The sequence below is a fragment of the Camellia sinensis genome, chromosome 4, assembly GCF_055761805.1.
Source record: "Camellia sinensis isolate YWXY chromosome 4, ASM5576180v1, whole genome shotgun sequence".
Classification (NCBI taxonomy): domain Eukaryota; kingdom Viridiplantae; phylum Streptophyta; class Magnoliopsida; order Ericales; family Theaceae; genus Camellia; species Camellia sinensis.
Window position 1 is genome coordinate 96,491,007 of NC_138964.1, and position 18,116 is coordinate 96,509,122.

Genomic DNA, 18,116 nt, shown 5'->3' on the forward strand with positions numbered 1-18,116 from the left:
AGGGAGAGGTCTTGTAGACCATCTCTCAGTGGTCGTAGGCTACTTTTCGTGGTCGTAGGCTACTGTTCCCATTTAGAGACTAGTTTTCGATTTTTGAAACCGTCGGCCGTGCGCCTCGGCTCGGGACCGCTTAACATTCTCCGTTTGGCACGGTTTTTGGAACACACCTTGTTTCCTCTGTCTAGAGGGACACTGTGGTCTGGGAGACCACTTTTGTGGTCATACGCCACTTTTGATGCTCGGCATCTAGTTTTCGGGGCTCCCGGCCGCGCGTCTTGCCTCCCGAACCCTCGCATGCATTCATTTTGGTTTGTCTTAGGTACAAACCTTACTTTCCATGTTTGGGAAGTGGTACAAGGGTGGGAGACCAGCTTTTATCCTTAGAGACCACTTTTCTCCCCACCAGCCGATTTTCTGGTCGGGAAACTGGTTTTCTTGGTCTTTGGGCCACATTTTCTGGTTTTCCACCCCACCATTGGCTTGCTTTCAATGTGAAGACCACCAATTCCCACAGCCGACCACTTTTTTTCTGGGAGACCACTTTGGGTGGTCGGCCGACCACTAAAAGTAACAGGCCGACCACCTTTTCTGGTCGGCAGCTTTCCCCCTGTTTTGGCAAACTGTGTGGATGCCAACTGTGCCAGCTGGAGGGCACAAACTATACCCTCCATACACGTGTATGGAGATTGCATCCAAGTTTTAGCTTCTCCAAGAAGCTTTAACTTGTGTTTTTCTATAAGAGAGAGGGCTCTCTCCATGGGAGAGGTTCTGAATTTTGGCCTAAGGCACAAGTGTGTATCTCCCTCTATATCTCTATATTTGGTGCCTTAAAGAGTGTTATTCCTTCACTTTTGCACTACAACTCCTAGCCACACACCACCACATTTGAGCTGAGATCATTGGAGGTGGTTTTTGGGTCATAAGAGTTGGTTTTGGACTGGAGGAATTGCTGTTGTTGCAGTGCTTCAAGGGTAACCTTCTTTTTCCCCTTTTTAGCTCTATTTGGATTAGTCTCTTAGCCATATTTGCATGCTTCTCTTGGCTTAACTTTAAACTACAAAAAGCTTTATTTTTGAGTACTTAACATGTTTATTTGAGGCTCGTTGGGTGTTGGGGGTGTTCTACCCCCTTTTGTGCCTTGTTTGGCCTTGTTTTGGGCCATGCCTTAGGGCCTTTGAGCTAGTCCTTGCTTGGCCTTATAGCCACTGAAATCCAGTGGATTTTCAGTGGTAGGCATGCAGTTTTGAGGCCTAAAACCAGAGGGGGGTGACCCCCTCTCTTTTGGTTTTGTTTGCTTGCATTTTTGGCCTATCAAAGGAGCATGTATCCCTTTACTTTTGAGGCTTGGTTCAGGCGCTTTATTGTGACTTTTAGGACCTGCCTTAAGTCTGTCCATGGCTGGTTTGGTCACCTTGTGCATGCATCTAGTATGTGTAGTGTAATCCCATTTGTGGCCCATCAAAGTAGCATGTCTTGCTAGCATGTATTGACTCCATTTCAGTGGATTTTTTACCATCATTTGGCACGTCATAACTCTGTCTAAAGCTGTTTTGGTTGTCTCTTGAGTGGCTCATATACTTGTAGAACAAATCTTGTTAACTAGCTTTGTTTGCATGATGTTTTGGCTCACCATTCTAACATATTTTGGCCATGCTCCAACATGATTTTGTTCATATTTTGGGTTGTCTTAGCTCTGTTTTGAAGCCCCTTGGTTAAATGATGCTTGCCATGCATGCTTGTAGTGTAATATGCTTCACTAGCTTTTGATGCTTAAGCCTTTCAACATGCCTTACATGAGTTGTTTTGCATGATTCTAAGTCATCTTGCATTCCATTTCAGTGCTGGATCATATGCCATTGTACTCCATGTTGCATCCTTTCAATGCTTTTGGAAAGTTGTGTTTTGTGCCTTAGGCTTGGGCCCTTGCATTTACATGCTTGTATGTGTTTTGTTGCCTTGATTTCATCACCATTGGCCACTGATTTGGACATGGTCGAGGCCTATCCATCTTGGTTTAAGTCCATTGTGTATTGAGCATGCCATGTGGTTCATAACATTGAGTATGCCATGTTACATGATTGATCATTACACTTGTGCATGCCATTTTCATCGCATTATGTATATTAGTCACCATGTGCATTGTGTATGCAAGCGTCATGAGCATTGTGTATGCCATGTAATTCATAGCATTGTGTATGCTAGTTGCATGTTTGCATGTCCATCCCTTGCATGTTTGCATGTCTAAGTTGTATCGCATTAGGTTGCATACTTGAGGTCGCATAGTGCATGCCATGTTTGTTGCATTGTGTTTGGAATAGGCGTTAGTCCAAACACGGGAAACGAGGCACGTTTCATACTCGAAGTGATGAAACGTACCTCGATTCCCAGTCGCCGACACTCTTGACTATACATGACGGAGTTCTAGGCTTTAGATGTTTGTATGTGCATTCATTCCATATCAAGTTGCGCAATTCGGCCCCTCGGCCATCATGCATCGAGATGTGTGATTGGTGGCCCGAGGGTCGAGACCTACATTCCCTTGAGCTTATGTAATGATAGGGTGGGTTGTCGCGCATATAGGTGTTGCAAATACATTGCCACACCCCTTTCTTGCCCTCTGTTGCAGAAAACCAGAAACCAGCAGCAAAAACTGGTCGGCCGACCAGATAAAGTGGCTGGCCGACCACTTTTTCTGGCTTTCACCACAAAAACTAGTCGGCCGGTGGTCTCCAAGGCCAATATCTGGTCGGCAGCATCCCTAAAGATTCCCAAGGTGGATTTTCATCTCTCTGGAGCTTGGTGCAAGTTTCTGAGATCAATTGCAAACAGAGGCAAGTCGGGGCATCGCGAGGGATTTCCAAACAAGGCGACTCGACCATGCATGGATCCTTTGTCATCCAAAGCAGAGCTAAGGCAGCCTACATCATATAGTTTATACGCTTATTTAATTGTTAACTTAGTTAATTTGTTAATTAGTTAGAGTTGTGTAATAATTAGTTGTAGCTTGTTATTCATTCTGTTGTGTAATAACTAGTTTAATTAGATTAGCTTAGATTAGCTAGTCGGTTCTGTATTATTCATTCGGACCCTCCGTCGAGAGGGCACAACTATTGTAAATAAGTGTGCGTGTGTGTGATGCATGTCTTCCAATCCTCATTTCTTTCTCCCTTTTATTTACCAGCTTACGATGGTTAGTTTTAGGGCATGTTTCAATTAGCATCCTTACGCTCGCATGTTTGCATCCATTCATCTGTCTTGCATGCACTGGGCTCGGCGCATCATACTAACTGCATTGTATTTCAATTCCTGTTTGAATACATGTATCAAATTGCATTTCACATGACATTTTAGAATAGTCAAGCCTATCTTAGTTGCATTTTGTATGTGTTGCATTAGGCATTTTTGACATAGCTAGAATCATGCATTGATTTCTAAAATAGCTTTTGTTTTGGCTAGGAGTACTCGGTAAGTGTTTATGCTTTAGCATCCTTGCATGTGTGTGAGTGACTGCCATAACTGCTTATGTGATATAACTGCCTGAATGCCTGTGGGTGAAGGTTGGATTTCTTGAATTGGAACAATTCATTGATTGCGAGTTTTAAATCCACTTGAGAGTAGCAAATCACCATGTTTTCTAAAGCCCACTTGAGGGTGGCAAAATCCACATTTTAGCCTACTTGCGAGTAGCAAACCGTTTTCAAAAAAACAAATACGAGATGTTTTATTCCAACTTAGGCGAACCAGTCTATACTTGTATGCTGTGCGCATCACACAGTAATTCTAGGTTAATAACCGTAATAAGAGCACATGTGCTTTCAAAAACAAGATATCATGTTAGTAAAGGCCGATCTTTGATCGGGCGAGCGGGGTTGCTCATTGTATGACCTTCCCCTCTCGTACCCAAGTTCCCGAGCCGAGGCAACTTTGGTGATGACGGACACGTGGCCTTAGGCACGAGTCAGGGTTTCCTAAATTTTTCAAAAATAATATATTTAGATAGCGACTCTATATCTGGCAAAGCAGTCCATGTTTGGCACTTCTTTCTAAAAATCAGTTTTTCAAAACGATTTGCCGAATTTGGACTCTTTGGTGATTTATCAATCTCGCATTGCACTTTGCGAGATTAGATTCAGAACCGTGACATTTGAATCCGAACTGTAGTGAGCCCAAATGAACAAAACGGGATTTTCCCAGGACGTTTGAGCATGTCTACAGGTGTTTACTCACCCCATCAGCTTGTCGGGGAACGTTCAGTATACTAGTGCAGCCTAGGCCGCAGCTCGAGCTGCAGCTTTAACATCAGTTGCTTCAACTAATGTGTCCAGCTCATCAAGGCAGTTACAAATCAGTTAGGAATAGTTGTTAAAACTTGTGTTAGTCTGTGTGTCAGGTGTAGCCTATAGCTGATCTGTAACAACTATATATATGTGTAATAGTGATACATTTCTTAGATTTTCTTTAAATACATAGAGCAAAAGCTGCATACACGCCTTCAAAAACAAATGGAATGTTTGGAAAAAGGAGGTTATTTTTAGTTTTAGAAGCCAAGTTTTGCATCAATTGTACAATTTGTTTACGGCAATTGAACTCTAGGTTGACAAATACAACTTTCAAATATGTAAATGATTTACTTGAACACAATATAGTAAAATTAGTGTACATTTATATTAAGCTGAAAGATTTGAAGGCAAGTATGAGCACATCACTTACCATTCCAAGAACATTGCCCACTATAATTGAACCAATGGGATCATAAATTGCATTTCCTGTGGTATTCACAGCAACCAATGATGCAGCAGCAATAAGCAGACCTGTTACTGCAGCACCATCCTGCATATTTGACAGCATTTTACGGGACAGATAACACAGACAGAAGCAGCAGTACCATGATTTGACAAGATTAGAGAAAATAGAATTACTTCAATGTAAAAATTGCAGCAATCTGAATAACATGATTTCAATTTGGCTACATCTTTGTTTATTTTGTTACCACATGCCCTTGCATTGCAATGTTGCACAATGTGTCTATATTAACAATCTTAACTCCAGTTCCTTATTTCCATACGATGCATATGCTACATGTACCAGTTTCTTTAGCTAACATTATTAGACGTCACTCCAAAATGTCTCTTTTCTTCCAGTAATGAAAGATGAACAGACTACCTCTGTCATGACTGCAACAGCTGTGGGATCATGACCGCGCCAGACATAGTCTCTCACTGTCATACCCTCTGCAGCTGCACCTTTCCTGACAGCATGTATGGCCACAACAAGAGAAGCACCTAAAGAAAGGCCAGAGTTACTTATGAGAAGAAAAGCTGGTCTGTCCAAAGGAATATTTGGACAGACCAGCAACCTAAAACTGTTGTGCCATTATTTATACCTTCAATCAAAAATGAGCCACCAATAACCAAAGCTGCATATTGAATATTTGCAGGGGGCTGCATAAAACAGGAACATAGATCAACAAACCTCAGTTTCATGTAACACAGGAGCATCTAAATTTCAGGAATGAAAAAAAATGGACAAGATTTGTCAAGAAACGATTCAATTGGTTGATTACCTGAGAAGTCCACAAGTTCTGAATGCCATGAACAATTGTAGCACCAGAACCAAGACAAAAGATACCAACAGCAGATATTAAGGACCATACAAATCTTTCTTTGGAATAACCATAACTGTGAACATAAAAGAATAGGATTCAGCACATCCATAAAACCAGAGGCATCTAATGAATATATGTGCAAGCGTATTTCCATAACATTCAATATATATAAAACACACGGCCTGTAGATGATATAGTGGTCCTCCAAGTTGCATTACAAAAAGCCACCCATTTGTCAAAAATGTGATATATCTGCTCATGATGATTTTTTTATAAATATATGTTGGTAATGAAATTGTTCAAAAATTTTCTACTCTGAATCACAACTCCAATTTAACTTATCCATTGAACTCAAATTTCAAAATGAGAGATAACAAAGCTCAGATCAAGTTTCAATAAATAGAAACTGAAAGAAGAAATGTGAAAGCATGTAGATTCATTTTTGATATCCAGGATCAATTGGATAGATGTAAAAAATGCTATAGACTGGAATCAGTCATTGAATGCTGAATTTTTCAAGTTGTGCATATGAAACAATAGACAAAAATGTGTTACAATATACAACACTCACGGGTGGATAGCATCCGGGGCACGTCTCGAACTACTTAAACCGTAAGCAAGAAGTGCCTATAACGTCAACATGAATTAGATACTCTGCACCCATTTTAATCCATAGATAGAATAAAGCAAAAATAGAAATGTTCATTCCAGCAGGAACATGAGAAATGAGTTCAATAGTAGCGTGTACCTGGTTTGCAAAATCTGCAGCTGAATGAACAACTTCTGCCAGCATGACATGGCTTGAAGTGGATAACCAGACCCCAAACTTCAGAGAAAAGACAAGAAAGTTGCACCATAATGCTGTTGTTACTGCTCGCTGGCTAGCATAAAAAATTTTGATACACAAAGAAAAGAAATCTAATTTTTCAGATGGTGGAAACAAGATGCTAAATTTTCCACTAATATTTAATCAATTTTTTACGGGATAGTTCTTGAAAATGTTGAATAAAATCACAAACTAATCTTGCTAAAGATAACATGTCATACTTAAAAATTGTGAGTTTCTATTTTTAAACTAGTACTCAACTTAATTGACAGTAAATTTATGAATGTTGAATAAGCACACTCTGCCTTCGCAATTAGTAGAAGGGTCTTTCAGTTATTTCCTACATTAAAATAATAATAATTGTATAAATGTGTGTGCAACATATTTGTATACAAACCAAACCAAAGCGTTTGATCCAATCAATTGGGGTTGGCTACATGAATCTTTTCCTTATTTTACTGTGCCATGAAATATATGTTCAATTAAATTAAATTAACTCATCATATTTTACTAAAATAACCCATGCCAATTTAAGTCTTCCCCGGATGTGGAACATGGATCCAACAATTTTGACATTTTGACTTTATAATTGTAATTTTATGTCTTTAATTTTTATGTTATTTACTTTTACTTATAGTTTAATTAGGACTTCCAACAATATTTTCAGTTCTTATTTTATTTGGGATTAAGTTTTCAAATAATAATAAGATTTAGTTTCCTATTTTGAATAAGGGTTTTTAACCTATAATTATTAGGTTTTTGCATTATTCAGCTTTGGAATAAAATGGAGTATTAAAGGTTGTTGCCATTTGTGCTAGCATGGTGACCCTTGTTCTTCTTCTCTCCCCCCTCCCCTTTTCTCTTGCCCTACAACATTCTACATCATTTTGGTGTCAAAGCAAACTTTGATCATCTCTGATTGTGTTTGTCGTTGGAGTAGAAAGCATATCGTGCATGCAACCACACAACATAATAACACTGGCATAGGTTGCACACAACAACCCCACAACGCAAGTGTTCAAAGTCTCTCACTACCACCCGCCATCTTACAAGAGGTCCACAGTCAACCACCTCTAATACCTAATACATACACTTTTCATTTCAGATGCATCCATATTAACATTCTCATCTTAACTATACTCATTTTATTAATATTATGCCTTAGTTGCCCAACATCTTGTCCCATAAAATATTGCTAAACATACAACTACTCTATATAAAAAATAAAAATAAAAATAAAAAAATCTTCAATTTCGTTGGTATCTATCGATCCTTAGTAGCAGGAACCGTTCAACTTGCTCACGATTCTTCCTTAGAAGCACGATTCTACGCTTCTGACTCAGATTCGTAGAAGAATCACGAGTTTGATGCGAAAGAAATGCAAATCTGTCTTCTTCTCTTTCTCTCGATCTGTTTGTCCCCCTTCTCTCGATCGACTCTCCTCCTCTCTCAATCGACTCTTCTCCTTCTCTCGCTTCTCGCTTCTCTCTCTCTCTCTCTCTCTCTCTCTCTCTCTCTCATTTGTCTGCATCTCTCTTCTCTTTCTTTTTTTATTTCTTTTGATTATAATATAAATACTAAATAAAGAAGATGGGGAAGAAGTCAATAAGTCAATATTAATGGTTACTTTTTGTGTAGCGTTTATATTATAATAATGACATGGGCAGATGCAATGGTTGTTTTTCCTGTGATGTATAATGGTTGAAATTATAATTTTTTCTATATTTATAATTATTCTAATACATTTTTTTAATTTCTCTATTTATTTATTTTACCTTTATAAATATAAGGCTTTGTTTGTCATCCTCTAAAAAAGCTAAAAAGTCAAAAAGTCAATATCCTATTTAAGTCACATCATCTTATTTAAGTCACATCACATCTTTATCATATCACTTCAAACCCAACCCATACCCAAACCACATTTCACAAAAAATCAAAAAGTGCACTTATTTAGAACATCTCAAACAACCCCTAAATGTAATGGCTTTATATATATATATATATATTGAATTAATGTTAATTTTTGTATCTACAAAATAAATAGATTTTAATTCTTAGTAAAATCTAACAACACAAAATAAAATACAATTTATGATAGTTATAATATATTTCAAATATTAATTGGAGAAAAAAAAATTTATATCTCACAACATATTTATATATATTATTTAAAATATATATATTATATATAATATATATATAAACGCTCCCAACCTACAACTCTCTTAGGGGTCACGATTCCATGCTCCCGCTCCCGCGTCGTGCAACTAAGTATCGATCCCGTAATATACCAGAAGAGTCGCTCCACTTGAGTCAACCTAATTTGATTCTCTAGGTCACATCATCTCCAAGCTCTCCCTCTTTATGTAATAATTGATACTGTACCACAAAATCATTCACTATTCGATATATCCGTGTTTGGATATTCAATTCTCGAATATTGCAACTTTATTGTTACCAAACTTACAATTCATATATTCAATTGTAGTCCAACCCATGGTTGTTAGAATTTTGTGATTCATGATTCGATTCATGCTGTTGAATCTTAAATTGAGTGAATCATACGATTCAATTGTGATTCACGATTCATTACAAATCACTGCAATAAAATACCTATTTGCATAATGCATGAAACGGCATCATTTCTGCAAAATAATAAAATAAAAAGAGATCAATTAATTATATTGATACACGCGATTATATATATATATATATACATATTTACAATTTAGTTATGCTATGTTTACATTTTCATATGTATATATATACTATGTTACATGAACTTAGGTACGAGTATTTAATGTGGGTTCATGCCCAACCATCAAAATTTCATAAATCTAAATGTTCGGATATTGAGATATGTATCTAAAAGTTGGATATGGGTACGGGGCTACATCACATACACATATTATATATTGTATAATATTATTAGATAAGATCAATGTTATTAAAGGTGATAGGCACATGAAACACCAAGGTTTCCTAGGCCCAAACGCAAGGCAAGGTGCCAACTTCATCAAAGCGAGGCTCATGTTAACGATAAAAAATAGATAATTTAATATAAGCAAATAATTCAAGATTCAACATAAATAAAATGAAATATTAAATATTTTAAAACATAAATACCAACAAACATCAATATTTTATCATAGACAAATAATTCAAGGTTCACATAAACACATACATCTAACTCATAAATCATAAACATTTGAAATAGTGATGAAATCGATGTGTCAAACAAAATAAGCATAGAGAAGAACTAGGAGGAGATTACGGAGATGAAGAAGAAGCATAATGACAACTGTTAGTATGGTCAAAAAGAGTTCTATCCAATCAAAGTCTTTGTATGTAACCCAGAAAAACAATGACGTTAACTGAAATCAAGGGTTGTCATTGTAATAAACAAACATTTTTTTTAAAAAAAGCGCTTCATGCGCCTTTATGGGGCTTGTTTTACATCGCCTAGCATGAGATGTTCCAAATCGCACTAACTATGCCTTGATGAACCTTGGACCTAGGCGAGCCTTTAATAACACCAATTTTTATAAATTATGTAAAAATGCATTTGAATTTAAACAAAAATTACGAAAAATATGAAATTTCACTCTCAACAATATGAAAGACTAGAAATGTTTCTTTGCTAGAAAATGTATATTTTTTCTTCATCAAACATCATAAAAATTGACGATCCACGTGTCTAAATTGAATATACGAGTGTCAGACACATATCCACGCCCTTAGTGAACACAAATACTTTCGAGGAATAGAAGAATCCATGAAACACACACATCATGCATAAAATCACATATGATTCAAGATTTACTATTTTAGCAAAACAATAAACAATTCCATTCACTATTCGGAAATGGTCAAACTTATTTTAAATCTTTTGACTCGACTCCAATTCCTTATAAATTTCTAATTTAGGGCTGGTTTGACAACCTTAGAAAAAGTCAAAAAAATTACTCAAAAAGTTAAAAAGTTATCACTATTCACCAAAATAAAATATTAAAAAATTAATATACAAATATTAATACATATAAAGTAGATGGCCCAAGATTGGTACTGACGTGATGAACTAGTCAGTGACAGAGACAAAAAAAATTATTATGTGTATATTCAAGAGTTTGGATGGTGAAGTTGGGCCCGTGGGGCACCATCATGGGTCCTGTTTTGATAATCTGAACCGTTCAATATGTAGAACTCGTCTAGTACTATATGCCTGTAAAAAATCACGTCTATTGGATGTATAAAAATGGATGGTGTTATAGTTAACAATTAACAAAAAAAAAAACTAACACGATCAGATAGCTATCGATATCCAATCAACGTGATTTTTTATTTGCATATAGTATTCGACAAGTTCTACACATTGAACGGTTCCGATTAGAAAAACGGGACCCGTAATGGGCCCCCATGGGCCAAACAACTCCATCCAATCAAAGCCTGAGAAGGGAGACAATATTTTCTCATCTACTCACCCGGCAGACTCCACTGTCAATCCGTATGGCCTCCTACCCTATCTTCTCCTACACACTTATTTATACAATTTTTTAATACACATTTTTTCATAAAAAGTCAAAAAGTTAACCCAAACATCCATATTTTTTTCCTCAACTTTCTAGTCCAAAAAGACAAAAAGTACACTTATTTAAGACACCCCAAACAAACCCTTAGTATTAATTCCTCATTTAATTGCATCCATGGTTTTGAAATTTCAGTATTGACCGGTGCGTCGTCATGTGTAATAGATATCAAGAGTATTGAACAATGTGTAATGGGTGTCAAAAACCGAACTCGTGAATTTTTAGTCAATGCCAAAAAAATAATAGATAAACATATTCTTATCTTATTGAATGCTTGTAATGATTTTTAATCAACACTATAGCACCTAAAAGAATGATTTGTAAAGTAATATTGAATTTCATGTTTCTTTTAGGGTTCGTTTGATTAGAAAGAAATAAATGATGGGAAATGAAAATAGTAGAAATTGAAGTGAAAGAAAAGAAAAGGAAAAAAACATATATTTTCTTTTACAAATTTGATTTAGATGAAAATTTTGCAAAAAAAATAGGAATTCAAATTATGGGTAACTACTTTTATAACAAATTTAAACTTTCTTGTGTTTTCCGGTGTTTTCTTGCAAGAAACTAGAAGTTTAGTTATCATACTATCTTGAGTTGTACAAGAAAATTAATTTTCTTATAACTTCCACCACTTTCATGCTAAACAAACTCGAGACAATTTATTTTTTTCCATTTCTCTAACTTTCTACCATTTTCATCCTAACCAAACTTAGCTTTTAAGGAAAAATTGTGGAGAATTTCATCTCATAAGGAAATTTCAACAATCTCATATAACTAGAAATGCTACTACAATAGATAATTCATAACAACAAAGCAACACACAAACCATTTTTTTTTTTTTAAATGAAAGATGCAAATAATACAGTTAAAATAGTGGCTAATTCTTATTGTAATATGGTTAACATATGGACATCCATCATTTTTTTACATCGAATGGAAACACTAACTAAAAACTCAATAACAATTACCAATTTTATAAGTAGGATGAAAATTAAACTTGAATCTTGAAGTTTGAAGACCTAAAAGAGATCTAAGTATTTCAAACAATTGTAGAGTAAATAACTAAGAGAGTCAGAAAAATGATGTAAAATGTGATCTAGATCGAGTTTGTGTATGATAACTCAGTTAAAATAACAATCGTATCAACTGTATTGTTTAAAATAACAGTCATATCGATTTTGTATCAGGCTGTATTGGCCGATACAATTGTGATTTTTCTTTCCTGCAGATACAAACATGTGTATCTAAATCAAAGGCTCCAAATACCATTAAGTAACAATCAATACATCACGATATCGAGGATATTTTAAATCATGGTTTCATTTCATCCATGAACACAATATCATCTACAAACAACATCCACCAAGGGATATCCTCAATGTATCTTGTCTATTCATCCACAATTATGACAGATAGGTAGGTAATCAAGGCTATCCCTTGGTATCCTATAGTGATTGATGATCCAAATGTTCAATTTTTTTTATCCTCGTAAGTTGATTTGGAATACAATTGTGTGAGTTAAAGTTGAGTTTTTCTATGAACCGTAACTAATGGGAGACTCAACTCCCAATGACAAGTTTCAGATGGAGAGACCTAACTAGGGGTGTGCAAAAACCCGCCTAACCACTCAAGCCAAACCAACCCACTCAGCCATCCACAATTTGAAATTGTTGGTAGGTTGGGTTGGGTGGATTCCACACTAACTTTCTATAGGTTCGGTTGCGTGTTTTAAAATCTTTAGCACGCCAAAATAACCAACCCAATGATGAATGCTTAAAAGTGTGTAATTATGATAATATTTATAAATGCTAATACACTTTTATTATATTAATTCCCTCAAGTTACATTACATTTGTCATTTAAAAAATTAATTTTATTTTTTTTGTAGGAAAACCTTGTAATTGAAGGAATAATAAACGAAGAGTAAAAAGAATGAAGAGTTTTTCAACATGAAAGGCGGGTCCAAACATCTTAAAGGAATTAGATTGCAAGAATGGGTTTGGTAATCACATGATTGGTGGCCTGCTTCTTTGCCTTGTGCGCACCACGCGCGATGAATGTGATTGCACGGCGGTTCAACCTAGTTAATTTAGGTTTAGGTTTAGCTTTTTTATAAATACATGTTAAAACCATTGTGAGGGGATATCAATTCATTTAGCCGCTTTTTATACATAATTTTCTTTCTTTTATGGAGTTCTAATTTTCTTTACTAAGGTTAGGGGTGAAACCCTAATGAATTGTTTGTAAGTATTTTATGATTCAATCAAGGTTTTTATTTTTAGATTATATTGATTGATTGATTTAAATATTTTGGGAAAAGTTTTATATAATTGTTTGTTCTATCATAACAACAAAAAAAAAGATAAAAAATAATCAGAGTTTGGCCCTTGAAACAAAATAAACCATGAGTTTTTAATTTTGTCAATTTAAACCCTTATCTTTTGATTTATTTTCAATCTAAACTATTTGCCTATTTTCGTCGAGTAAAACTGACAAAAAAAATGATATTTTAGAATTGTACGTACACCTACAATGAGTTTAATAACTAAAATACCATTTTTCGTCAATTTACTTAACCAAAATAGACAATGGTTTAGATTGAAAACAAATCAAAAGATTATGATTTAAATGAACAAAATTAAAAACTCAGGGTTTATTTTGTTACAAACCCTAAAATCCTGGGGTTTTTTTGTAATTTTCTCTATTATTTTTATGAAAAATAATTGTTTTATCTCTCGATTGGAAACACCCTTTATGTAGTTTTCAATTGAGTTATACAAATTGAATCTCAAATGTTTTACAAAGAAAACATTGGTAGTGAATCCTTGATATGTCTTAGTATCTTCACATTATTGTTACTTCAAATTATTTTTAGTTAATTATTTTGTCAAATCATTCAAAAAAATTTCAATTAACTTTATTTTATTTTATTTTCGATCATTCAGTAATTTATTGAAATATACTGATTCTTGTGGATTCACCCTTGAACTCACCGAGACTTTATTATTTCGCGACAACCTACACTTGGATATACACATTCGAAGTTGTTGCACCCAACCACCAATACTTACATAAAAATTAAATACCTCAACTTTAAATAAATCTTCACAAAATTTGACTCTCAACCCTCATTGTGCATGCCTCTCTCATTGCCACTTCTTTCACACAAACATATCATTAAAAATTTCATTTATTTTGATTTTTTAGCTCATAGCTATTTGGTGTTGTTTGGCAAGTTGGTTTGTGGCTAAAATAGCCACAAAAGACAAAATATACTATTTTAGTCACAACAAACAAAACATCACATCCAACTCATAATCATTACACTCTTCTCTCACAAAAAAGGCTAAAAAAGCCAAAAAGCCAAAAAGTTTTTCCCAAACCAACCTTTTTAGCCGAGGCTAAAATAACCAAAAAAATCAAAAAACCAAAAAATCAACCCACTTCCCAAACGGATTTATAATATATTTTGTATAATATGTTCGAATTTACAAACCACCAACCCATTTAACTTGCCGGTTCGAAGCCGTCAAAATATTCAAACCAATCCACCCATGTTGGCAATGGGTTAAAAATTGCCACCCCGCCAAGGGCAATAGTCTCCCAAACCGCTCAAACTAACCCGTACACACCACTAGACATAAGCTTTGTTTACTTCCTTGGTGGTGTGCTATGTGCAAAAGGTATGAAGAGAATTGTAATAATTTGCTTTGCATTGTCCTTTAGCTTTGGCTGTATGGCAGATATTAACGTGATTAGGTAAGTTGAATTGGGTTCAATGAGATAGAATCTATGAGATAGAAAAGGAGGATTTTCTCTTAAAGGGAATATGGCTATGTCTCCCTAGATAACAAAACAATGAGAAAATGGACAATAATTAGTGTTGAAGACAAAACTAGTGTGCATTTCACCTTAGTAGCTACTACTAGCAACCAATTTGATTAGCAAAGAAGCTATGAGTTGCAGGGACACATGAGATGGGGAAGATTTTCTCTTATGAATGAAATTAATTAAAATATTTCAAACAATCGTCACCAATCAAGAACACACTCAACTCAAGTGCACCCACTTCTAACAGGAAGTCAAGCATTACACAGAACACATGCTTCCACCCACCTGAACCAGTATGCCAAAACCCCTGAGGCGCCTTGCACAAATCCCCTAAAGAATCATTTTTCAGGAAGAATACAATTATGCACACAGAGAGAATGATACGTGTTTGGTTATATATGAAAAACCCTGAGACGAGCAGCGAAGCCCTTAGCTTTTCACCAGAGATCATCCACACAACACCTTTATGATGATGCACAAATCAAATTTCTAAAATAATAAAACGAGTAGTAACTTAGTAAGTGCACAGAGACAAATTCTTCAAACTAAATTTCAGGGGTATGGAATTCATTCATATCCTACCCTTTATTGAAATCTCTGTTATTATTCAAAATATCCTACCCTGTTCCGGATATTGCATCGCTCTACATAAAGAATTCCTAAGCCCAAGAGTTAACATAAACAAGTTCTTCATTCCCCAGTATAAAATTAATTTTTTTGTCAACCTAATAACAGCCTAAGGTTTACTTCAGAAAAGTAATTTTAAATTCATCATAACATCTAACTTGTAATAAACAAATAAAATTCGAAATCACATACTACTAGAATGGTAAGGGAACACATTTTTACCTATGATCATGTTGAACTTCTAATTTCTTTATTTCTTTGGCTCTGGTGAAAAAACCTGCAAAACACAAGAAAATCAAACTAGAGTCGTACAAAGATATAAATAAATAAATAAAAATATATTATTTATAAAGCGTTACATAGTGAAAGAGCATACTTCGGCGGAAGCAGCAGTGGTGGTGATGGTTAGAATCGAATGAAATAAAGAACCCCCCTCGATCTCCTCCGTAACAAGCAAATGGAGAAATGAAGAACCCCCCTCGATATCGATCTCGGCCTCTGCCTCCTCCTCCTCCTCCTCCTCCTCGATGATCGACGAGTTTCTTTGTTTCAAAAATTTCAGAGAGAGTAATAGATCCAGTGCGAGAGAGGGCTGTGGCTGTGGATCGAGAAGAAGAGCCAAGAGCGGAGAAGGGGTAGTGGCGAAGGCCAGTGAGAAAGCGAGACGTTCGCATGAATGATACACCAATCCAAGAAGAAGGCCTGCTTATTATTATGATTATCTTCTTCGTCTTCTGCATACTACTACTACTACTACTACTCTTACTATTACTATCTATTAATATGCTTAAAGCTGCATTTCCATCCAAATCTATATGTCAAAGAAACGAATACTGGTTTGAGGTTTGGGTTTGGGTTTGGGTTTGGGTTTCAGATTTCAGGCTTGTTGGTGCGTTAGGGTTTTTAAGATCAAACATCAAACAGGGTATTCTAGTCAGTCGGTCACTGCTCGGTTCATCAACGTTGGTCAGCCTTGCTATCTTCTTTGAGATTACATTAGTTAAAACTTTTTAAAATCACTAGTGGTGTGGCACATGCGATGCATGTGCAATTCAGATAAATAAGCATAAAAACAAATAATAAAGAAATTAATGCAATAATATGTATATTGTCTAAATGGTAAGAGTGTTCTTAATGAAACCCAAGGTCTTGGGTTCAAATCTTACTCATGCCTTTGAATAACACTTTTTTATTTTAGGATAGAAAAATTTGCCACGTGGCAGAAGGAGAAGCTACCACACTATTAGACACCAAGTCATGTGCTCACATATATAATAGTATAGATTATAAATTATCACACTATTTTATTTATGGACTGTTTAGCAAACGTTATTTTTTGGCTTTTTGAACTTAAATTTATAAAATGACAAAATATGTTAAAATAGTTAATAAGATAAAAGGTCATATTAAATTTGTAATTATTTTATTTTTTCGCTCACAAATATCAAATATAATAATAAAAAAATTCAACTATCTTCTTAAACACAAATATTTTAACCTATTAAAAAAACCTAAAACTAAAATATCAACTTCCTAAACACTCGCTACATTTTCAAACGAGTTCTTGTGATCATCTCATCCGTCTACTAGAGAAGAAAAAAAAGAAAAGTTATGCTAGGGATTCCAAATAAATTACTAAATTTTCTACCAAATATCTCACATGAGTGTGGGACCCACACAAATCACGTGTGTGGGTCCCACACCCATGTGAGACGTTTGGTAAAAAATTAATAATTTATTTGGGATCCATAGCATTTTCCAAAAATGAAAGTAAATTACATATACCCGTTTACTTAAAATATAAATTAGAATCGTTACAAAGTCAAAGTTAATGAGGGTATAAGACATTAGGGGTTATTTAAAATGATCTAAATAAGTATGTTGTTCAAATTTTTAAAAAATAATGTACAGAAAAATAAAGAAGTGATGTGACTCAAATAAATGCATTTATCTAAATAGCAGCCCTGACTTATTAGGGGCCTAAGGCGAATTTTTTAAATTTGGCCTTCATATATCATTATCCAAAAAAAAAAATTGTTCGGATAAAACAAAAAAGATAAAAATTTATTTCTATTGCATTACAATTTAACAAAATTTAGATAACAAATATATATATATATATATATATATATATATAATAGTTGAACTTCAATTAGTTGAATCGAATCTTTATTTTTTAGCTTACCAATGCTATAAGAACAAAAATTAATTGGGGGTAAGGATGAGAATTTCCGACATAACTCAAGCAATATATAAAATTAGCAAGTTAAGTGTAACAACCCACATTAATGTCCTAGTCATGTTTGCATGCATTTGTATGTTTTGCCATGTTAAGTTGCTATAACAACCCATATTCATGTCGTGGTCATGTTCATGTTCATTTACATAACTTTGTCTTGTTAAGTTTGCATTCATAAATCTTGTCTTGTTTGCTTAAGTGTTGTTTGCATGCTTTGTTCCTTCCCTGCTATGTCAAGCCTAGGTCATGTTAAGCCTAGATCATTCCAAGCCGAGGTCATCTTCAGTCTAGAATTATCTTGGAACCACTTTGTTTGACCTCCACCTTCGCCCTGACATATTGGCCAAGATGTCATTATCTAGGTCGAGATGCTCATCACCAAGGTCGAGATGTTACCTTTGC

At 35.0% G+C, this 18,116-nt stretch overlaps 1 protein-coding gene across 1 annotated transcript in view; it reads right to left on the reverse strand.

Annotated features, from left to right (window-relative positions):
- LOC114298648 (Cation efflux family protein) overlaps nucleotides 1-16,493 on the reverse strand; it is a 34,335-nt gene extending 17,842 nt beyond the window's left edge. The window contains exons 1-8 of the mRNA XM_028243257.2: nucleotides 15,852-16,493; nucleotides 15,698-15,752; nucleotides 6,354-6,486; nucleotides 6,177-6,232; nucleotides 5,564-5,678; nucleotides 5,384-5,441; nucleotides 5,164-5,282; nucleotides 4,711-4,830 (exon numbers count right to left, since the gene is read on the reverse strand). Coding sequence (XP_028099058.2) covers nucleotides 4,711-4,830; nucleotides 5,164-5,282; nucleotides 5,384-5,441; nucleotides 5,564-5,678; nucleotides 6,177-6,232; nucleotides 6,354-6,486; nucleotides 15,698-15,752; nucleotides 15,852-16,215 — 1,020 coding nt within the window. The 5' untranslated portion in view covers nucleotides 16,216-16,493. The remainder of the gene's footprint in view (nucleotides 1-4,710; nucleotides 4,831-5,163; nucleotides 5,283-5,383; nucleotides 5,442-5,563; nucleotides 5,679-6,176; nucleotides 6,233-6,353; nucleotides 6,487-15,697; nucleotides 15,753-15,851) is intronic.
- Between the last annotated feature and the right edge of the window lie 1,623 nt (nucleotides 16,494-18,116).